Source organism: Phyllobates terribilis, unplaced genomic scaffold, assembly GCF_046119375.1.
Source record: "Phyllobates terribilis strain yellow unplaced genomic scaffold, ASM4611937v1 Scaffold_11__3_contigs__length_659146591, whole genome shotgun sequence".
Classification (NCBI taxonomy): Eukaryota; Metazoa; Chordata; class Amphibia; order Anura; family Dendrobatidae; genus Phyllobates; species Phyllobates terribilis.
The window spans coordinates 210188162-210212789 of NW_027362771.1; the positions used below are offsets into that span (position 1 = coordinate 210188162).

General features: G+C 38.3%; 1 protein-coding gene across 1 annotated transcript in view; it reads left to right on the forward strand.

The window, feature by feature from the left end:
• The window catches only part of PDZRN4 (PDZ domain containing ring finger 4), a 296579-nt gene that overhangs the window by 223388 nt on the left and 48563 nt on the right, over positions 1–24628 (forward strand). Inside the window, exons 4-5 of the mRNA XM_073652007.1 lie at positions 12323–12421; positions 19995–20057. Of these exons, the coding sequence (XP_073508108.1) occupies positions 12323–12421; positions 19995–20057 (162 nt within the window). The remainder of the gene's footprint in view (positions 1–12322; positions 12422–19994; positions 20058–24628) is intronic.

The window sequence follows — 24628 nt, forward strand, 5'->3', positions numbered from 1 at the left end:
GGAATTTTAATTATGTGCACAAACCTTAGAGGGACGGCTTTTTTCATTAGTAAGGATGGCTTGGTATCTACCACTGAGGCTGAGTGCACGTTATTTCTTTTCAAAAGTAATAGGTGGTTTGGTACCGATTGTGGTGAACTTGGACATGTGGGAGTTCAGTTTCCACACAAACGAAGTACTGGACACATATTTCTTGGGCATACAAAAAACAAATTGATGGTGCATTGGGGGGTTGAGGAGGAAGAATATGGTAAATAGTACATAAGGATGATGGTGAAGAAGGTACTGATGACAATGACAAGCAAATACCTGCGGGTTCAGGCTAGTTACCAGAGAGACAATCACAACGAGAAGGAGGACATTTTGTGCCTTGCTTATCTTGCTAGTCAGTTTCTTTTCTCCACATAAGCATATGATGCCTTCACATGTGCTTTTCATGGGAAATCTGCACAATTTGGCAAATTCTAATATTGCCAGATTCAGTAATTTCTAGTTTTTTACTATTCCTTCTCCAGTAAACTCGTTCTATTGCTGTCTCTCAAGTTGGTGAAATTTGTCCATCTAATACATCATCATGTGTAGAGCAATCAGAGGATCTGGGCTAAAATCCCTAATACATTCTGAATGTATTTTATCAATTTTACGGTAAATGAATTGCTCTTGAAATAGAGAATATTGGGATATGCAAATTCTATATTGCATGTATTATTTTGCTAGGTGGATGTTAGCAAAACTTGCATTGGGCTCATGCTAGTATGCCCAGAAATTATGACAGTTAAAGTACAATTAAAACAACAAAGAGTTTGACAATCGTGCTATATAAAATCCTAAATTTATCTGTTTGACAGAAAAAAACGACCACTTTTCCCCTTTGAAGTAAGCAAACCATCTGATATTCCAATATTGGATCAGATTGAAAAATAATACTTGTTCCAGTCCTCTGGTCGGAGCATTATCTTCATCGAGCACATGGAATTGATAAACACGAATGTCTTTTTACTGCACCGCCACCCATATCTATTTAGTTGAATCTGACATCAATTCTGATTTGTCCCCCTCTCTTCTTTTCAAAAAGTCATGCCATTCTCAGCCTGTCATTGCTGATAAGTGAGAAGACATGAGGGAGTCCAATTTCATTTGTGATTGCAAAGCTTTCGACAAATTGAACGTGTTTACCGTCTCGCAACCCTGTTTGAGCCTTGTTTTTTTCTGTTTCTCTTAACACAAACTCTATATTTGTTTACTTGCATGACTACACTGTTAAGAGCGGCCCAGAACTACATGAAGCAAATTACAAGATTGAAGTTTATCCAATGCAGGAATGCACAATTTTTACATTTCAACTCATTTTATAACTCAAATTATTTATCTTGAAATATCAGCATGTTGGCATATGAACTGATAAGTAGTGAACTAAGTTTGGTTTAGACGAACAGTGGTAGATCAGGGTATTGTAGCCGGAATGCTTATTCTAAACTGTCCATACAGTTGTACTTTTGATCATTTTCTTTTATTGACTGTTTCAAATATCTTCAAGGGAAAATATATTGTGTGGATAAAATAGAAACAAAGAAAATACATAACAAGCAGTATAAAACAAGAAAGGTCCTATCAGTCAAACTGTGCACTAGGAAGATAATCAACGGTATAAATTACAGAATCGAGATACAGAGTCTATGTTGTGATTTCACATCCTTATGGTTTCTCTTTGAAGTCTTTTACTAGTAAAAAACAGATACTGATACACAATGTTTTTTTCTCTAATTTGGTTTTATTTTCAGATTTTTATTGTATTTTCTGTGCATGATCTTTTCATGCTGTTAACATTCATTCAGAGACATACTTTAGAGCAGCCATGTAGGAACTTATTTGGAAGTGTGTTCTAGACATGTTTTATTATCTGTCCTGGGGTTACTTTGCAGGCAAATGGAGGAGAATCACCAAATATCAATAGTGGATCATATATATGTGGTGATACCATTATTTAGTATCATGCATGTGATGATAATGAAATTACTTCTGAAAGTGATCTGTACTCAACAAGAAGTACCCGTCTATTATGAAGATCAATGACCAAACTAAAAAGATATCAAGATATTCTTTTCATATAAAAACTGATATGAGAAATTAAAAAATTAACATCTTGAAAAATGTTTTTATCCCCTTAACAACCTTTTCATTAAGGGGCTTTAATCCTTAGCACCACTTTTTAAAATGCTGAGGATTAAGTGACCAGTGCCCTCCAATAAGTCAAAATGGCATAAGTAATAGCTGTATATGACAGATGACACCTTGCGGCGTTGGTCATCATCAGTTTTGGAATCAATTGAAGCTGATTAACCACTTACATGTTGCTGTCGTGTTTGATTTAGATGGTTAAAAGATAGGGAGGGCTCCGCCTTTAACTCTATTGGTGACTGATGATTGTGGGTACCAATTGTTCATATCTCAATCTGAGGTCATGTAATGGACTTGGAGTATGATGGCCTATTAGACCTTGCCATCAACATGGTCTAACAGACTGATGACAGTGTGGCAAATCAGGGATGTTCATGAGCGGAGTCGATAATTTGGCTCAAACAAGCCGGAACCCCGAACACGAACACGAATTTGAAATGCCGAACAAATTCGCTCAACAATAATTGTGACATGGTGTCCGCAATCTATTCTAGCCAAATTTATGCTACAAATGCTAAATAATATTTCTTTACTTCCGAGCTCTGCCATGTGCCCAAACACATATGGGATACTGCCATGCTCCAGAGAAATTACCTGATAAATTTTGGGGTCCATTTACTACCACTATCCCTTGTGAGAATGAAACATGTGAGGTTAAACTAATATGTTAGTGGAAAAAAATTATATTTTTAAATTTTTCATTCCACTTTACCTTAATTCCTGTGAAGCACCTGAAGGGCTAATACATCTTCTGACAACTGTTTGCAATAATCTGAGGGGTAACATTTTTAAAATTGTAACATATTTGGCTCAATCTAATATATAGACTTCTTAAAATAACTTCAAATGTGAAAATTCTTTCTAAATATTAACCCTTCTAGCATTCTAACAATATAAAAGAACATTTAAAAAATCATGATGTAAAGTGGACACATGGTAAATGTTATTTTTTCACTATTTTGTGTGATATGACTATCTGGCAGAGATGAGTGGATTGATCCGGGGAGGATCGAGTTTGAGTTGAGTTTACTGAAATTTGCCTAATCACGGCATCCCCATAATGTCCTGCAGCTATGACATTTATAAATTGTCATACCGTGGTGGTCAGTGTATGGTCCATCATAGATCAGTAGTTCCCAGCGGAGCAGAGTTTGTGCTGCAGAGTAGTTTTCCATCTCGAGAGTCAATGGATAAGTCTCTCTTTTCTGTAGATTGTAAGGTCAGAAGATTTCCTCTCTCTCTTATAGAGTGTATGCTCTTTTAATCACTTTTAATCAGCAGGGTTCTCTCTCTTATGTAGAGTGTCCTCTTCTCTCTGGCCTCTAAAGAGAAAGCTCTTATTTTCCTTTCTGTCCTCTTACCATGTGTATTTTCTGAGCAATTAAAGCTTTCCAGTTTCCACTTATTCTTCTATATTTACAGCATTTTAGCATTATTATCACATGAAGTGACACATGTCAGATTTGAAAAATGCAGTTTCAGCATTAAGGTCAAAGTTAGCTTCATCACTAAGAGGTTAACAAAAAAAACTTGCTGCAAACAATAGGTCATTTGCAGATGACACATTCTCTATAAGGCCTGCAAAGCCATTGAGATCTTCAGATTGTTTGCAGTAGGTGGAGAAAAGAGTTAATTAAATCAGTGAAGTTTCCATGAAGGCCAGAATTGTTTTCTTCTTGACCCAACAACTTTCATTTGACATGATCTAATACATGATGGATGTTGTACCATCTCCCTAATAGCTATAATATTAGAATACTCCATTCAAGTCCACTTTTGTGTGAAAGCACATGTCAACATACACAAATTAGCATATGTAAAATCAATCAAAATTCAATCAAGTAAACAAAGACAGATCACATGGCTATGAAGTCATACATAGGTCAGGTTTTCAAGGGACAAAAGTAATACTGCTTAAATACATCACTATTGTAGCCAAAGTATGGCAACAAATATCTTGTACTCCCATTAAAGGAAAATCTGACAAAATATAACAATGAACGCCATTTTCAACCTCCCCATAGTCTGAACCTTAAGAGATAAAAGGAATAAAGTAATTTTTCAGTAGTAGTAGGAAAAGGAAGTTACATTTTGGTGTAATGCTTTTACTGATGCATTCGCATTTTTATGAATCATTGCCAACCTGCCCATGTAGATATGAAGGGCTTTCATTGACCTTTTAAATAGTTGTCTTCACATTAAAATGAATTGGATAATCCGCCCTCTGCCACACCTGGTCTACTTTTTTTCTGGGGAAAGCTGTGAGAGTTACATATTTTTTTCTACAGCCACACAGTAAGACCAATTGCACGATATATATTTAATACAGATTACACATCTGCAGAGTTTTTTTTAGTATTTTAACATCTTTACAGCCTGGGGCGTAATAGTACGCACCAGACTGTCACCCCCTGTTCAGCGCGGGCTCCGGCGTTGAGCCCACACTGAACTGGGCACATGTCAGCTGATTATTACAGCTAACATGTGCCCGCAACAGCCGTGAGTGGAATCGCGATCCACCCGCGGCTGTTAACATGTTAAGTGCCGCTGTCAATCTCTGACAGCGGCATTTAACAGCGCCGCGCCGGAAGCGCGTCACTTACCTCACCCGTCGGTGACCCCGTCACATGATCGCGGGTAACTGATGGGTTGGCATGACAACCCTGGGTCTGCAGCAGACTCCAGTGATTGTCATGTACTGCTCGCTATTAGCGATAGCACAGGAGCATTTCTGCTACATAGAGGTGATCTGTTCATCACCTCTATGTAGCACAGGCGATCGGACAGTTGCTGCTTTTAGTCTCCTATGGAGACTATAGAAACAAGCAAAAAGTGTAAAATAAATGTTTTTAAAAATATTTTAAAAAATTAAAAATATAAAAGTTTAAATCACCCCCCTTTCGCCCCATTCAAAATAAAATAATAATAAAAAAACCTCACATACACATATTTGGTATCACCGGATTAAGAATCGCCTGATCTATCAATATAAAAAAGAATTAATCCAATTGATAAACGGCGTAATGAGAAAACAATTCTAAACGCCAGAATTACGTTTTTTGCTCGCCGCAACATTGCAATAAAATGCAATAACGGGCGATCAAAACATTGGATCTATGCCAAAATGATATTAATAAAAACTTCAGCTCAGCGTGCAAAAATAAGCCCTCACCCGGCCCCAGATCCTGAAAAATGGAGATGCTACAGGTCTTGGAAAATGGCGCCATTTTTTCTTTTAGCAAACTTTGGATTTTTTTTTCACCACTTAAATAAAAAAGAACCTATACACGTTTGGTGTCTACAAACTCATAATGACCTGGAGAATAATAATGGCAGGTCAGTTTTAGCATTCAGTGAACGTGAAAAAAAAAACAAAAAAAAAACCATCTGTGGTATTGTACTTTTTTTGCAATTTCACCACGCTTGGAATTTTTTTCCCCGTTTTCCCATACACAATATGGTAAAAACAGTAATGTCGTTCAAAAGTACAACTCATCCCGCAAAAAATAAGCCCTCACATGGCCATATTGACCAAAAAATAAAAACACTATGGCTCTGGGAACAAGGGGAGCAAAAAACGAAAATGCAAAAAAATCCCAGGGTCCTTAAGGGGTTAACATCAAAATCCATGTCTTTTACATATGGATTTTGTTGCAGATTTTGGTGGTGTGCAATAAATTCTGGACAAAGAATTGACATGTGGCCAATTTTAAAATCCCCATCGCATGAAATTTATGTTCAGAAAATGTATGCATCGTGTAGATTTCTTATTAACAAAACTGTTACTATATTACGCTGCAAACACAAATATGCACATAAAATATGCAAAAATATGCAAAATAGGCACATTAAGGGTCCAATGATGGCATGCATTCAACAGTATCAATTAATTTTGTGAATGTAATGTTATTGCTGCAGGTAAGCTGCATGTGTTCGCTTTGCATTATTACAAGAAATTAACACACATTTATAAAAATTGATATGTCTGTTTTGCTGTATACTTTGCTCCAAAATGAAGGTTTTTCATTTGGAAAATGCATGTGACTAATTTAGTTTATTTAACAAATATATTATTGGACTGTACCAAAGAAAGGTGTCTGATACACAATGTGCACCACTCTGATATATTGGGTGTTTACTGAAGTAGCACATCACATGAAATGCTCCAGTTATGGTGCTTTTCCTGGCTCTATTCTATCCATCCATCTATTCATAGGGTTCTGGCTGTGAACTACCTGTGTTTGTCTGAAGCAATTTTGAGTTCATCTGAGATGTGTGCATAAAAATCAGACAGCATACTCATAATCCGTGTACGTCCGTTTTTTTATCGCACCCATTGACTTGCATTGGCAAGTCTCATCCGATATACATGGCCTCTCACAGCATGCTGTGATTTTTTCCTCAGATGGATTATAACTGAGGAAAAACTTGCAGGATCACTGCCTTATTGAGTAACATTAGTCAGAGGGCAATGCAATTTTTTATTGGATTGAACTCGTCCGATTTATGCAAAGATGTGAGCGAGGCCTAACAGTTATCATTAAAGATGAGCAGATCAAACTAAATTTGAGTTCACTTGTTAGCGGGTTTTTTTCCTGGGAAATTGATTGATAACTTCTCCTCTGAATAACTTCTCTGCAAATGTTTATGTCCCTTATTATGCTCTGGAGTCTCTGAAGACCTCAGAGCATAATAAACGTAATGCGTAAAAAATAGAAAAAATCCTTATATTCACCTTACTGCTCACATCTCTGACATCCACTCCTCACCGCCACATGTCCAGTCCTTGCCGCATCATCAGATCACTGCCACTTGCTCTGAAATCCCTGGGCCACTAATGCGGTGTTGGCACTTCCGGCTTTGATGCAGCCTGGGAAGGGCAGGCAGTGATGTCATGGTTCCGTGACTTTCTGTGCACCTGCTCAGAATCCTCCCAGGCACTCCTCAAAGCTGGGAGACCTGACCTATCTTGAAAGGCCAGGGGATTTCAGCGCGAGCCGAGGCAATATGAAGATTCTGTGTGGACCACACTTGTGATGCAGGGGACCCGTAAAGTGAGAAAAATATTTTTTTTTAACATTTTACTTGCTTTTTATGGTTCAAAAAAATGGTAGGCAGTGACCACCATTTTGCTGAATCTGGGCTGAAGCAAATTACAAAAAAAAAAAATCAGCATTTTGGCGAATGCAGATTTTTGTAAAATTCGAAAAGAATTCTATTCCACTCAGATTTATTCGATCCTTTCTAGTTATCGCCACTTTTGGCAAACAGAGGGTGACAAACTCCTTGAACTGAGAGACCTTAGTTTATCACTCAGGGAGATGTACATAGGCCGAGATGTCAGCACTATTCAGAGTTGCATATCTCAGTGTTTAGGAGAACAACAACAAACGAGAATTACAGGAAGAGGTGGACAAAAGCAAACCTTGCAAGGACAGATCCATCAGATTAGAAGAATGGTGGTCTATTGTGTACTACAAGATAAATTAGACTTCCTATACCAAGCCTAATACGTCAAAAAGTGCCTACACAAACCATCATAAGGCTTTTACATAACACTGGAATTTGAGCCAGACGTCCAACTACAGGTGTTCCTTAGACTCTCAAAGGTGGTGCAGAGCAAGATGGTAATGGAAGCTGGAATGGAGTTCTTTACTGCTTTTGCTTTGAACGCAATGGTGGAGATCAGTCTGAAGACTACATAGGCAATTCGATAAATAGGCCATCACATGTGTGTGTAGACTGACAAAGTAATCTGTATTTTAAATACAGTGCAAAGAAAATGTATCGGGTAGTAGTAGGAATACCTACAGTATATGGTTATAGAACATAATATTTGGCTTGGGGTATTTTAAAAACATATTCCCTAATCCACCTCTTTTAGAAAGAAATGACAAGTTCCCTTGCAATACTTACAGTTATATTGTAATTTATATGATTTTTATTTTTTTCTCTGGCAGAACATCAGTGGCAGTGATTTAGTTGTAATGTTTCAATTCCTGACTAGGAAAAATAATTTTAGTGATTTCTCTCTGCTTCTGTAGATAGTCTTGTGATGACTATATTTCACAACTATTGTTAAAAGATAACTCCCTGAAAGAGCAATTTATGACTGAAATATGAGCAGAGCCACAAACAGTCTCCAATATCATCATAGCAAAGTCAGAAACTGGATTGAAGGTTGTATATTATGTGTAGACAATCTATTGTTGTTCTTTTCCATAAAGTGGTATTGTCTCTGTGATATAGACACAATTGGTCAAGTAATATCTGAGAATGTGAAAATAGAATTATATCATTGAAGTGTTATACTACTAGAGGACTGGAATCTATGTTTAGAAAGTATACGTTCATAGTAAATTTCAAATATATATTAGAAAATGTGCCCATTGAAGTACTGTCTGCTATGTTTGTTATGCTGAAGGTAACATGATGTAGGGGCAGAGACTCTGATTCCTGTGACGTGTCAAGTATTGTCCCCAAAAAATGTAGCTTTTATCTCTATTTTATGAGACCCATAACGTTCTAATTTTTGGAGATCTGGAGCTGTATGAGGGATTATTTTTTGCACCCTGAGCTGACGTTTTTACTGATACCATTTTGGGCTAGATATAATGTTTTGATCGGCCCTTATTGAATTTTATTGCAATGTTGCGTTGACCAAAAAAATGTAATTCTGGTGTTTTGACTTTTTTTCTCATTACGCCGTTTACCGATCGGATTAATTTATTTTACATTTTAATAGATCAGACATTTCCGAGCACGGCACCACACCAAATATGTGTGTTTTTTAAAAAATTATTTTATTTTTAATGGGGCAAAAGGGGAGTGATTAGAACTTGTGCTTTTTATATTTTTTAAAACTTTTTTTAAAACTTTTTACTGTATTTAATAAACGCCTTAGGAGGCTTGAATCTGTGATCGTCCAATCACCTGAGCTATACATAGCAGGAATCGCGATCTCCTATGAACGACGGCCACTTCAGCCGACCCCCGGCTGTCATGACAAGCCATCAGTTCACCATTATCACGTGACGGGCGCCAATGGGCGGGATCAATGATGCATTTCCTGTCTGTGCTTGTTAAATGTCGCTGTCAGTGATTGGCAGCGGCATTTAATTGGTTAAATTTAACTGGTTAGATCAAATCAGCCATTAAGTATGAGGAAACATGTGGGCTCAGCGTGTGAGCGCTCAAAGGCAGGAACACGGATGATGACATAAATGTACGTCAACTGTCCTGAAGGGGTTAAATAATAACAACAATCAAAAATGGTGCTTCTAATGTAAGGTCCCTGCCCCCAGTCTTAAACTCACCCTTCGGCATATTCACCTTTTTTTACAAAGGACATTGCACTGCCAGGAGCGATAATGTTTTGGGCAGCACAATAGATCATTGCACCCAATGAACGACTGTTTTGCTTGTTTGTAGGGTGATTCTAACCTGCTGACACTACAAGAATATTGCATGTAAATATACCCCTAGCTTCCTATAGCTTACAAAAAAAATAATGTAGGTATGTAAAAAATGTAAAATAAATTCTTATTTCCTTTCCTTCCAAACTGAAATAAGGGGGCAGTCACTGGTGGGTGAGGGTAAGCTCCAGTCATTGATGTCAGATTACAAGCTTTAGCTCAGTCCTGTCTGAAAGTCCTGGTAGCACCTGTAGCCGTATATTCTGCCAAGATCACAATGACTTTTAGCTGTTGAAGTGAAATTCTACAGGAACAAATTGCCAGAGCTGAATGTAAAAATGAAAAACATGGCACCACTACATCCTAAGTTTTCCACGTCCTTTTGGACAAATGAGAAGCATGACTAATGCTAGTTCATGTCCATTAGTTTACTTTGATGTGCTTCAAGGGAATGTGTCATTAGAAAATGACCTATTGTTTTTAAGATTTTTGTGTTAAATGTTAATTTTTTACATTTTTGGCAATGTTTTTATACATGTCACAATCTATATTAGAAATAGTAAAAAAAAAATCTTGCAATTTTCACACTTGCCACTATGACTTTTTTAGTCTATAATTTCTTATTTTTTTTACTAATTAAAGGGACTCTGTCGCAAGATTTTTTCTACCTCCTCTGAGAGCAGCATAATGTATAAAATGAGACCGATTCCAGCGATACATCACTTAGTTTACTGGGTGCAGAGTTTTTAGATGTAGCATGTAGCAGAGCTAAGAAAGCTAACCCATCCATGCCATAATTTTCCTGTTGTACATTGACTGTAAGCTGCTAATCTCCTGCTGATAAAACACTCATTATATTGAAACAACAGCACACAGCCTAATAAGTGACATCTCACTGAAATCAATATCTCAGCCCCTACCTCATACTACTCTAAGATTATTAATGATTGGAGTCTAACCCTAACTTTTGTATTGCAGTGTCTAGGGAGCCAGTGCAAAGCTCATTGTGAAGGGAGGGGGAGTGGGTCGCATCATTGTGATTGGTGGATCCTCTGTTATTATCCGTGTATAGAGAGGAGTTACTAGTCATTGAATTCCGGCCTGTGATAATTTCGAGCCTTGCTATAACATCTCCTGAAAAAAAGAGAATATGAGTCTAAAAAAAAGCCTCAGTGGTCAGTGAAAAAATTGAAGATTATTCTTTTTTTAAATAAAAATCATAATTTAAAAAGATATTGACAATTGAAAAAACACACATAACACAAAAACCTGATTTAAACAATAGATCATTTTTATGATAATACACTCCCTTTAATGGAGTTGTCTACTACTCAGACAATCCCATCTCAAACACAACCCTTTAAGGAGAAATTGTCTTCCCTTACAGTACTGTCAATGCAGATTATTGGTACCTACTGAACACAAATGTCCCCTCCCTGTCCTTCTCCATGTGCCTCATTGTGGCTACTTGTGTTATTTGCAGTGCATTGCCCCTAATTTCAATATTAGATACTTATAACAGTATAAGGTATTTCAATTGCAAGATAAAACGTGAACACAAAACAAATTGAGCAATATAAACAATCAAAAGTAGAAAAAGCTTTATAGTAACCTTGAACTTTACCATATGTACAGATTTATATTATATTGTTTTATTTTGGAATGTGTAAGGAAATGGAGGTATTGCCCATGTTTCCTCTTGAAGATATGTGATGTGATGCATTAAAATGTTTGTATGTTTAAAGATTTGCATTGTTAGTGATGAAGCTGTATTCTGCCCAGCAACAGGTAGTTAACAGGGAGAGATAGAGTTAATAGTTTGGACTAGCCAAGAGTGGGAAGGGTTACATGGGGGACACTGGAGACTGCTTCCTGTTAGAATGCCAGATAGGTCTTAGCTTGCAGCAATAGCAGACCTCAGGTCTGACCAGTTGGCAGAACCACATGCAGCGGGTGTCCCTGTGCCAGGAGAGGAACTACCGGAGCAATGTCAGGCGTGGCAGATGAGTACCTCTCCCAAACTGCACCACATCAAAAATGCATTATGTGATCTATTTTTTGCTAATTTTTCATAGAAGAATTAAGCTAAATATTCTGTTTTTGTAAAGTACCTTTTAACATTAAATGTACAGAATAGATTTTGAATCCTCATCAAGATTGCAGAGTCCCCATTGAAAAAAAGGTGCTACATTACAACCCTCTACAAAGTAGCATATTTCATGTTGCTGAGTTATGCTGCACATAAATGGCCACATTCCTGGGGGCAGCTCCTGAGCCATTTCCCCTTATGCACTCACTATAATCCAACTCTATGTGTAAAATATTATATATTGTTTATCCTCATAGCCATTTATAGCAAACATACTCTATACTGATAACACATGATGAGAATTAAAGAGTCTGCTAAGAACTTATTAACTTTGTCTTGAACAGTGTGATCAATGATTTGAAGGGTTTCTTTTTATGAAAGGTTTTTCAAGCCCCAGAAAACATTATAGTTTAAATTGCATTAATAAGTACTTGTATGCAACAATACAAGTATTACAGTATTTCAGTATTTCAACAAGTGCAGATTATATACCGATAATTTCATAATTTACTGTTCATGTAAAATACTATAAAATACCGAATAAAGCACATGATAATAAAAACAAATAATAATAAAGGCAAATTATAGAAAGATATTCTTAAATATATTTTAATATACCTTTCATTTTAATTCCTTACAGGAAATTGAACTGTGTCGCCTGAACAATAAGGACAGACTTGGTCTAACAGTTTGCTACAGGACAGATGATGAAGAGGATTCTGGAATATATGTTAGTGAGGTAAAAATCTGAAGATAAGCAAAGCATAATGAACGGAAGATGGAATAACAGGAAAGCAAAGTTGAGATACAGGTTTAAAGGGAACCTATCACGTGAAAAAATACTGTTAACCTGCCGACGTGGGGTTTATCTGCATGTTAATGTCATTCTGAACCTTGTCGACGACCCCGTTGCCAGGAGGAAATTAACTTTATTCTTCCCGTCAATGTTTGGCATCCAGTTAAGGGGATGACGCTGGTGCGGGCTCAGTCACTGCTCTGTGTATAGAGAGTGGCGGCAATAACTGCACCCCCGGCACTGACTGACAGCAGCTCAGCATGAGGATTGGATGTCAGTCAGTGCCGTGGGGGTGGTAATAGCTGCCGTTATCTATAAACAGAGCAGTGACTGATCCTGCGCCGGTGCCACCCCCATGATTTAACGACAAATGCTGCTGGGGGAATTAAGGTAATTTCCTCCCGGCAGCGAGGCTCTAAGTGCAGGCTATGGGCAGGTTCAAAACGGTATTAACCTGCAGATTAAGCCAATATCTGCAGGTTAATAGAATTTTTTCACATAACAGGATCCCTTTAAAGAAGTGAATGAAATTATAGGTTGATTGCCATGCTGAATGTTATATAATCTAAATATGCACAGGTGCATCTCACTAAATTAGATTATCATCAACAAGTTAATTTATTTCAGTTCTTCAATACAAAAAGTGAAACTCATATTATATAGAGTCATTACAAACAGAGTGATCTATTTCAAGTGTTTATTTCTGTTAATGTTGATGGTTATGGCTTACAGCCAATGAAAACACAAAAGTCATTATCTCAGTAAATTAAAATAATTAACAAAAAACACCTGCAAAGGCTTCCTAAGCATTTAAAAAGGTCCCTTAGTCTGTTTCAGTAGGCTCCACAATCATGGGGAAAAGTGCTGACTTGACAGATGTCCAGAAAGCAGTCATTGACACACTCCAAGAGGTGCCAGAGTTCCAATTTTCATTTGGAAATTAAGGTCACAAAGTCTGGAGGAAGAGTGGAGAGGCGTACAATCCAAGCTGCTTGAGATCTAGTTTGAAGATTCAACAATCATTGATGGTTTGGGGAGCCATGTCATCTGTTGGTGTAGGTCCACTGGGTTTTATCAAGAACAAAGTCAGCGCAGCCGTCTACCAGGAAATTTTAGAGCACTTCATGCCTCCCTCTGCTGACAAGCTTTTTGGAGATGGAAATTTCATTCTGCAGCAGGACTTGGCACCTGTCCACACGGCCAAAAGTACCAATACCTGGTTTATAAACAACAGCATCACTGTGCTTGATTGGCCAGCAAACTCTCCTGACCTTAACCCCATAGAGAATCTATGGGGTATTGTCAAGAGGAAGATGAGAGACACCAGACCCAACAATGCAGACGAGCTGAAGGCTGCTATCAAAGCAACCTGGGCTTCCATAACACCTCAGCAGTGCCACAGGCTGATCGCCTCCATGCCACGCCACATTGATGCAGTAATTGATGCAAAAGGAGCCCCGACCAAGTATTGAGTGCATTTACTGAACATACATTTCAGTAGGCCAACATTTCGGATTTTTAAAACATTTTACAAGCTGTTGTTATAAAATATTCTAATTTACTGAGATAATGACTTCTGTGTTTTAATTGGCTGTAAGCCATAATCATCAATATTAACAGAAATAAACACTTGAAATAGATCACTCTGTTTGTAATGATTTTATATAAAATATGAGTTTCACTTTTTGTATTGAAGAACTGAAATAAATTAACTGTTTGATGATATTCTAATTTAGTGAGATGCACCTGTACCTTCACCTACCTTTGGTTAACTTAACATAAAAAGGGAAAATGGACTTTGATATACTCCTCCACAACTATATTTAATTTGAGTCTTTTTTCCCTAGCTGTACATATGACATTACACAGCTGCTGACAACATATGTAACTACTATATGTGCATACTTAAATGAGGTTTCTCATCTTAACCCTAGAACGCATGACCATAAAAATCTACTTTTTCACATACCTGGGGCCTTTTAGGCCCGTGTGCAAATAACATGGAATAACTCAAACAAAAATGACAAACAACTATATACCTGAGGAATACCTAGAGTTTCAAAATTCTAACTAAACTAATCTTGCAGAAAATAGAAAACAATTAACAGGGCAGGCCTGCGAGGCCCCAGGTATGCGTTCTAGGGTTAAACACCAAAATGTTGAAAGACTGAAATGAGACTTTCATTCATTTTGCCAGGTGAGATGGATGGCAATAGCTTTTTCCTATACAAGTCTATGGGAGTTCTAAAAACTGAAAAGCAATCTTGTAAAAAGAGAGACTTGTCCAAGCGTGTATCTACCTCTCCATTCACTCTGCACCTGGATGCGGCAATCTCACACTGTATTCACACATCCATGTGATTCATGGACAGACAGCGAGACTCCCAACCCGAACTCAACAGCCTCATAGATATATATTAGGCTGTCAAGTTCACGACAGGAGACCCGAAGTCAGTCCCTACTCAACCTGCGACACACTAATGAGTATTTCTGACCATAGTGTAAAGTGACACTACCATTTTCCCAATAGGTTGAGATCTCAGAGGTGTCATATTGTGGATTCGCCATAAATGTCTAAAATTGGAAAACCACTTCATTCTGGTTTACTCCAATTGTCTAAAATTAGAAAGCTCTGTAATTCTGATGCAATTTTAAATATGAAAGACTCTACGGTTGCTACAAAATTGAAATAAATGTCTTTTTTTAAATCTGAAACTGTTGCTTAAATAATGGGCAACAAACAATAACCGACTGCTTCCAAATGTGCATGGACTTTATGATACAACAATAGAGTGACACAATCTGGATTATTAACATTAACACTCAGATTTAATTAATTAAATAAGCATGTGACTGTACATTATCCTACTCTAATATTATTCTGATAAATTACCTCTAGCAATCTAATATATTTTATTTTTTCTAAGCTATAAAATCATTATATCATTTTCATCAGCCTGGGGTATTTCCAAAGGGCAAGCTACTGCAGGGTTTTACTATCTTATATAATTACATTGTCTTTTACCATTAAATAGCAGACTTTGGTTTATTATTTTGGTGACAGGCTATTATTAAAAGAGAGCCTAGTGAACATTTCACCGTATATGAAATGTAACCTAAAACCAAATGCTACACTTGAGGTGTTTTGTTTGAAAAATAGCTTATGGGATGACAGGGCCAAATAAATGACTTAGGATAACCATCAACTGAAGGTGATAGATAGTGTTCTCACTCTGGACACTGGATCATTATTCATTACAGAAATATTAAACATCTGGACAGCTCAAGAGCCTTGCGTAACTGTCAAGATTTATCTCAATATATCATCAGTAACAATTGCAGGATATTTAATGATGCTTATTTACAGCGATATGAAAGCAGATTTGCACCTGATAGGCCTGTATGAGAAAAAAATGCAGAGTTCTTTTATAATTCATGTATTCTTTACAATATGTCTTGTAAAGAAGAAGCACTGGCACTACATTCACATACAGCCGAATATTTAGTACCATCATGCTAACAATTAAAATACCAAAATTGAATTTTTGCCTTGCTTAGTGTACGTCTAAATGCAATTATAATATGTTAGGAATTCCCAGGCAAATTCTAATACTATAGACCAGTGTTCCCCAACTCCAGTCCCAACCAGCAGGTCATGTTTTCAGGATTTCCTTAGTGTTGCACAGGTGATGGAATTATTGCCTGTTTAGGTGATGTAATTATCACATGAGCAATGCTAAGGAAATCCTGAAAACATGACCTGTTGGCGAGCCTTGAGGACTGGAGTTTGCGAACCCTACTATAGACAGATATTTTTCAATAGAATGTCTATTTCTTACACATTCTTCACATGTAATAAAGCTGCCAAACAGTTGCAAATCATGCACATAGGAGCAATTCAACCATATCACCGAGCAGCTATAAATACTCGGAGCTCGGCCCGAGCATACTCGGACAGAACATACTCGCTCAACACTAGACTGTATTGAACCCAATTTGATCCCTTTATTGCAGCCTTAGTGATGCAGCCAGGAGATGTGAAGATGGCATGGCTGTGCAGAGGCAGTGGCAGCGGCAGCAGTAGAAATTGCACAGTAAAATATTTTTACGGGTCAGGCAAGGAAATGTCTGGCACTGTAGGACCAGAAGCGGCTGCCTCAGCATTAGTACAGTTAACCGCTAAAAAACACAGTGGGAAGGGAGGAGATGTGTAGCTGGTATGATTGTTCAGTGTCTTTGGCTAAAACCACATTGTTGAAATATAGGAAAGGGCAGGCAAGGAGATGTCTGGCAGTGTAGGGCAGGCAATGACCGCCTTGGCAGCAGCATTACTACAATATAGATAGCATGTTGGACAAGGAGTAGCTGTGTAGCTGATTGGCAGATGTCAGCTCCTGAGGCAGCAAAACTGTGTAGGAGACAGACAATGAATAGTCAGATCAGCAGATGGCATGGCCAGTCTAATCTTTGACATCAGCCTTTGGAGAAAGAAAGAGGGCACTGATCCATGCCTTATTCATTTTGACAAATGTTAGGTTGTCAATGCTTGCAGCTGATAACCTGATCAGATTGGGTATTGCTTATACCCATAGTTACTGCTTCACGTGTCTATTGTGTAGTGCACTTTGAAGCTCAAAGACAAGTCAAGCATTCGTTCTCCTGCAAAAAATTTGCAGCTGGGTATCTTCCAATGAGGCCGAGCACACCCCCATCATTTCTCAAAAGGCAGTCAACTCCACAAGGTAGTATTGCAGAGATTGCAACACCAACAAGTTGACCAAGTGAGATTTACAGTGGTGAAAATAAGTATTTGACACACTGCCAATTTTGCCAACAAAAAAAATGGAGAGATCTGTAATTTTTATCATAGGTACACTTCAACTGTGAGAGAGAATCTTAAAAAAAAAATCCAGAAAATCACATTGTATGAATTTTACATAATTCATTTGCATTTTATTGCATGAAATAAGTGTTTGATAAAATAGAAAACAGAACTTAATATTTGGTACAGAAATCTTTGTTTGAAATTACAGAGGTCAGACTTTTCCTGTAATTCTTGACCAAGTTTGCCCACACTGCAGCAGGGATTTTGGCCCACTTCTCCATACAGATCTACTCCAGATCTTTCAGGTTTCGGGGCTGTCACTGGGCAACATTGAGTTTCAGCTGCCGCCAAAGATTTTCCATTGGGTTCAGGTCTGCAGGCTGGCTAGGCCACTTCAGGGCCTTGAAATGCTTTTTACGGAGCCACTACTTAGTTGCCCTGGCTTTGTGTTTTAAGTCAATGTCATGCTGGAAGACCCAGCCACAACCCATCTTCAATGCTCTTACTGAGGGAAGGAGGTTGCTGGCCAAAATCTTGCGATACATGACCCCATCCATCCTCCCTTCAATATGGTGCAGTCGTCCTGTCCCCTTTGCAGAAAAGCACCCCCAAAGTATGATGTTTCCCCCACCATGCTTTTAGGTTGGGATGATGTGTTCTTGGGGTTGTACTCATCCTTCTTCTTCCTCCAAAGACAGCAAGTAGAGTTGATACCAAAAAGTTCTATTTTGGTCTCATCTGACCACATGACCTTCTCTCATGCCTCCTCTGGATCATCCAGATGGTCATTAGTGAACTTCAAATGGGCCTGGATATGTGCTGGTGTGAGCAGGGGGACCTTCCATGCCCTGCAGGATTTTAATCCATGATGGTGTAGTGTGTTACTAATGGTAATGTTTGAAACTGTGGTCCCATCTCCCTTCAGGTCATTGACAAGGTCCTCCCATGTAGTTCTGGGCTAATTCCTGAACTTTCTCAAAATCATCCTTACCCCACGAGGTGAGATATTGCAAGGAGCCCCAGACCAAGGAAGATTGACAGTCATCTCGTGTTTCTTCCATTTTCTAATAAATGTGCCAACAGTTGTTTCCTTCTCACCAAGCTGCTTGTTTATTGTCCAGTAGCCTATTCCAGCCTTGTGCAGGTCTACAATTTTGTCTCTGGTATCCTTAGACAGTTCTTTGGTCTTGGCCATGGTGGAGAGGTTGGAGTGTGATTGATTAAATGTGCGGACAGGTGTCTTTTATACAGGTAATGAGTTCAAACAGGTGCAATTAATACAAGCAATGAGTACAGAGTGGGAGGGCTTATTAAAAAAAAACTAACAGGTCTATGAGGGCCAGAATTCTTGCTGGTTGGTAGGTGATCAAATATTTATTTCATGCAATAAAATGCAATTTAATTATTTAAAAATCATACAATGAGATTTTTTTTTATTCTATCTCTCACAGTTGAAGTGTACCTAAGATAAAAATTACAGACCTCTCCATTCTTTGCAGGTGGGAAAACTTGCAAAATCGGCAGTGTATCAAATAGTTTTTATTTTTATTTATTTATTTATTTTACTCACTTATATAGCGCCATTAATTCCACAGCGCTTTACAGACATTATCAATTCTGTCCCGATTGGGACTCACAATCTAATTTCCCTATCAGTATGTCTTTGGAGTGTGGGAGGAAACCGGAGAACCCAGAGGAAACTCTCACAAACACAGCGAGAACATACAAAATCCTTGCAGATCTTGTCCTTGGTGGGATTTGAACCCAGGACCCCAGCGCTGCAAGTTATTTTCGCCTCTGTAGTTGGTACACAAGTAGATTATTGTGATGCCCCTCACATTCACTTTCATCTTTGCATTATTATTCACAGACCGGAATTACTGTAACCCTTTTCACTGTGTTAAAGCACTGCAGTAATGCACTACAATCAGGTTTCAGCCTTTTTCTATCCTATACGTAATGAGTAGTGTTGAGCGAATTTGTTCGGCATTCCAAGTTTGTGTTCATGTGCGGGGTTCCGACTTGTTCGCGCCAAACAATCGGCTCCACCCATGAACATCCCTGATTTGCCACGCTGTCATGCAGATGACATGTTCATGGGCGGAGCCGATTTTTTGGCGCAAACAAGTCGGAACCCGGCACATGAACACGAATTTGAAATGCCAAACAAATTCGCTGAGCGCTAATAATGAGCTGTGTGCTCAAACTTTTCTTGCCTAGGATATAAAATTCTAAAATGACTTTCCCTGCCCACATCTTTTATAGTCTCTGTAATAGCCCCCCTGATTGGTTGCACTAGACCATTTAATGTGCGAGATGCAAGGTATTTTGAGGAAGCTTGTGCAGCCATGCTTGATGTCATGAGTCTGCTTGCTGGTTGCAGCAAACTTCAGCAGTATGTGAAGCTGGTTTTTTTTGTTTGTGATCCTCACAAATCGAATCGCAAATTATCTAAATCTGCTGGAACTAAAGAGTTTCAGGAAATTCAAAGTCGATTCTCAGCAGATCAATCCACTCATCTCTAATCCTTATTATATTGTAATTACCTGCCATCAGTAGCCAAATTAATTTAATGATAATGATTAGATAGATATTAAGCCGATTCTCAACAAATGGTAATTTCAAGTAGTACTTTAACTTGTTTCTGTATGGATAATTAAAAACTGATTGAACTTTTCTGTATTCCTATAGGTTGATCCAGACAGTATTGCAGCGAGGGATGGCCGCATTCGAGAAGGAGACAGGATCTTACAGGTCAGTGTTTCTAATTGTTCTCTCTTTTTTTTCAGTGACTTTTTTTTCTAATGCCAACCCGAAGACATTCTCAAAAGGGCTACCCAAATTAAAAAAATAAACAGCATTAAGTGCTTGAATTAAAAAAAAAAAATACACTGATACCTTGTTCAATTCCCCTTTGTGTTCTAATGGTATTTCTCCAAGTGTCTCCAGCAAGTGACCATTGCAGTCAACTTCTGGGCGCATATTTAATTTACAGTACTACAGGCATTGTGGCTCACACATATTAAAGACAGAGGGGATTACAAAAGCATCAGTGCTTGATCATTGGGCGATAGAAAAGGTGACCAAAAGTAGCATTTTGCTTTTTCCTTGTAAAATATAAAAAAAAAAAATCAGAAAATTATGACATGTAGTAACCACTAAATATCTCACTTCTACATTACTATTAGCATGTTAAATTGAACTGCCATGAAAACTAATGGGGAAAATCTATTAAAAATGTCACCTTTACCCATACCCTCGACTTAGATATGATGAGGGAGTGGCAAAGGCAACAGTGCAATACGGAGCATCTCAATTGCACAGCAGAACACTTTTGCACGCAGAAGAATGTTATGCATAAAATATTAATTATGCATCAAACATATAAGTGATACCATTTCCCATCTTGGTCGTAGTTTTTCATTTTTCAAAAGACCGCATCAGTCCTTTTTTTAACAACATAATTTCAGGATGCAAAGCAATGTCACATCCAGGTCCAGAGGACATAGAAAATTCATAAAAAGGAGATCTACAGCACTTAAATATAATGCAAAAAACCTATTTACCTAGGTACACACAACTTTTGGACATATTTCACATTATATGCATTACTAAGACAAGTAATGTTTAAAGTCTATCTGTTAAGGTGAATAGCTGCAACAAATCTTTTTATGAGTTGTAGTATTAATCAGAATTAATAAAAAAAGATGTAGTTTGAAGAAAAAACTTTTTAACCCCTTCACGACCATTAACATTCATATATGTCATGGTCGGGAATGGGTTCCCGTCCCTTATGATGTATAGGTACGTTACGACACTCATGCCGGTCACAGGAGCTGTGCCAGCATGATCATTGACGGGAGCTTGGCTTAAGTAATAGTCGAGCTCCGGCTGTTTAACCCCTTAAATGCCGAGATCAATAGTGATCGCAGCATTTAGAAGACATCATCGCAGCTGCTGATCATTGTCATAACGACCTCCCGGTCTGCCAACTACAGTGGCCTTTTGGACCATGCCAGCAGCCACAGTTTTGAGAACCTATAAAAGGAAGGACATCGCTAAACAGAGTAACTCTGCTGCCTCATTATAGTGAATGGATCCCTCAGAGGTTTCATCTGAATTATGTCATTCAAAGATTTAGATGAAAACCCCAATGTAAGTGCTCAGTTAAGGGCACAGGATAAAACTGATCCAAAATGTTATGTAAATTATTCCCAATAAAAGATTCAACTCAATCCACACAAAAAGCAAGTCCCTACTCAGGTCTGTCAACTGTCAATGGAAATATAGGGGTTTTCCAAGTTACTGGTAGCACAAAGGCTCTGGAAAAGCGCTACGGCTTCTTGTGTTCCCAAAAGAAATCCAGCAAATTCTGAGCTGCCAAAATACAAATGCCCCCTCCCTTCTGTGCCCCACAGTGTGCCTAAACCACATTTAGAGTACACATGGTTTGCATTTCTGTAGCAATGAGAGACACTTGATCTACGGGGTCCATGTCTCCAGAAGCACGAGTTGACACAATGTGTGGGCACTGCAATGGATAGGCACTACAAAGGCATATTTGCAATTTTCACTCAGCAACATTCACTACTGCTTGTTTCTGGAAAACACCCATGGAGTCAAAATTGTCATTACACCTACAGATATATTCTCAAAAGGGTGTAATTTCCAAAATAGGGCCACTTGAGGTGGGATTATGCGTTTCTGTCACTTAGGGGTTCTGTATATGGAGGCCACATGCTATTCTCAATAATTTGTTTTCCAAGAGTCAAATAGCGCTCCATCCCTCCTGAGTCTCACTGTGTGGCTAAGCAGTACTATACAGCCATATATGGGGCATTGCCACATTCAGCAGAATTTGAGTGATGAATTTTGGTGCCATTTTCACCCATTCCCCATGTGAAAATATTAAATATTGGACTAAAACAACATTTTTGTGGTAAAAATGTAATTATTTTTTCTTCACTGCCCATTGGTATAAAATTCTGTGACACACTCATGGTGTCAGTATAATCACTGCACCCTTAGATGAATTCATTGAGAGGTGTAGTTTGTAAAATGGGGTCTCTTAAGGGGGTTCTGCTGTTCTGACATGTGATTATGTGGGTCAAGGCATATGTAAGCCATAACAACAAATGTGCTTTACAATATTGTACTACTTCGCTTCTGAGCTTTCCACTGTATATTGGCGTACTTGGAAGAAATTGTGAAAAAAACTGTGAGGTCTTTTTTTCTTATTAGCCCTTATAAAAATTAAAAACTTGGGGTCAAAACAACATTTTAGTGGTAAAAATGTAATTATTCTTTTATTTTTTCTTCATCACCCAATGGTATAAAATTCTGTGAGGCACATCTGTTGTCAACATGCTCACTGCACCCCTACATGAATTCATTCAGATGTGTAGTTTGTAAAATGGGGTCACTTATCGAGGGGTTCTGCTGTTCTGGCACCTCATGGGCTCTGCCAATATGACATTGCACCCTCAAACCATTCCAGCAAAACTCCAATATGGCACTCCTTCCCTTCTGAGCTTTACGCTGTGCCTCAAAAACTGTTTTTGACAATATTTTGGGTATTGGCATACTCAAGAGAAATTGTGTAACAAATTGTATTGTTTATTTTCTCCAAATATTCTTTTTGAAAATCAAATACTTGGTGCCAAAGCAATATTTTAGCGGAAAAAATAGTAATTTTCTATTGACTCAGTCCAATGTTATACAATTTTATGATTCTCCTGAAGGTTAAAAATGCTCAATACATGCCTAGATGAATTCCTCAAGAGGTGTAGTTTCCAAAATGGGGACAGTTGTGGGAGTTTCTGCTGTATTATCATTTCAGGATCTTTTCTCTTGTGAGCCCTGCCATGTGCCCAAACAATAGTTTTACAACACATATGGGGTATTGGTAAATTCAGAAAAAAATTGCACAACAAATTTTGACATCCATTTTTTTCTGTTACCCTTGTGAAAAGGAAAAATTTGGAACTAAAGCAACATTTTTGCTGGAAAAATTATTTTTTTTATTTCCACTGTGCAATGTTACAAAATTCTGTGAAGTTCTTGTGCGTTCAAGGGGCTCAACATACCTCTAGATAAGTTACTTGAGAGGTGAAGTTTTCAAAATAGGGCCACTTGTGGGGAGTTCCCACAATTTAGGCTCAATTTAGGTCTGCAAATGGTATCCACATTGTATTCCAGCTAAATTTGCTCACCAAAAGTCGAATGGTGCTCATTCCCTTCCAAACCCTGCCGTGTGCCCAAACAGTAGTTTTCCACTACATATGTGGTATTAATATACTCTTGAGAAATTGCACAACAAATTGTATGGTTCATTTTATACTGTTACCCTTGTGAAAATGAAAACTTTGGTGCCGAAGCAACATTTTTGTTGGCAAAGTGTATTTTTTCATTTTCACGGCTTATCGTTATAAAATTCTGTGAAGCACCAGTAGGATCAAGGTGCTCACCACTAGAGATGAGCATTGTTCGACTCGAACTGTTCGCCAATCTCAAATTCGAGCTGTTTTGGGCGGTGTTCGAGCAGTTCGGCGAACACGAACGATTTGAAAAAAATTTGGCTGTTCGAGGTTATGTTCGATAACTGTTCGTGCACCAAAATCATAACTGGATTTTTTCTCAGTAATGATGAAAATTAATGTTAATACGCAGTTTGAGTGTACAGCGGGGCGGGGGGAGGGGCAGCGGATTGATCTCTGCAGGAATAATGAAGATCTCCATTTTTTTTTTCTCTTTCCCGCATTTACAGTGGGGAGGTGCAATCTGTCAGCCTATCAGCAGCGCACACACGGAGCGAAGTGCTTTTTTTCACACAAGCAAGGGCATGTGTCATTGGCAGTGTATGTCACATGTCCTTGCCCTATAAGACCCAGCCATTTTCCCCGTCGCCACCATTTTCTCACTACTGCAGCTGCATGCTAGACGGCACTGCTGTTGCAGTGTGCGCTATACCTTGTTAATTTCAAGCCAATTTTCGCACAAATCTACAGATAGCTTGGGAGTAGGGAATAGTTGTGATTGCAGTCCTTTTAAGGACTAGGTTACAGCATTTCCTATGACTTTTATCAGGCAGGTCTGTGCTCTTAAATAGATAGGTTGGGAGTAAAGACTAAATGCAATTGCAGTCCTTTTCAGGACTAAGTTACATCAGTTCCTATCAGTTTTTGCCAGGCAGGTCTGTGCCAGTGCTGTGCAAGTTTTTTTCACAGCATTTGGCTAAATCTAGCAAAGCTAATCTTTTTTGGCCTATTGCAGAGTGTGTTAGTCAGTGGAGTAGCCTATCTGTGTTGCAAGCTACACCACCTGTG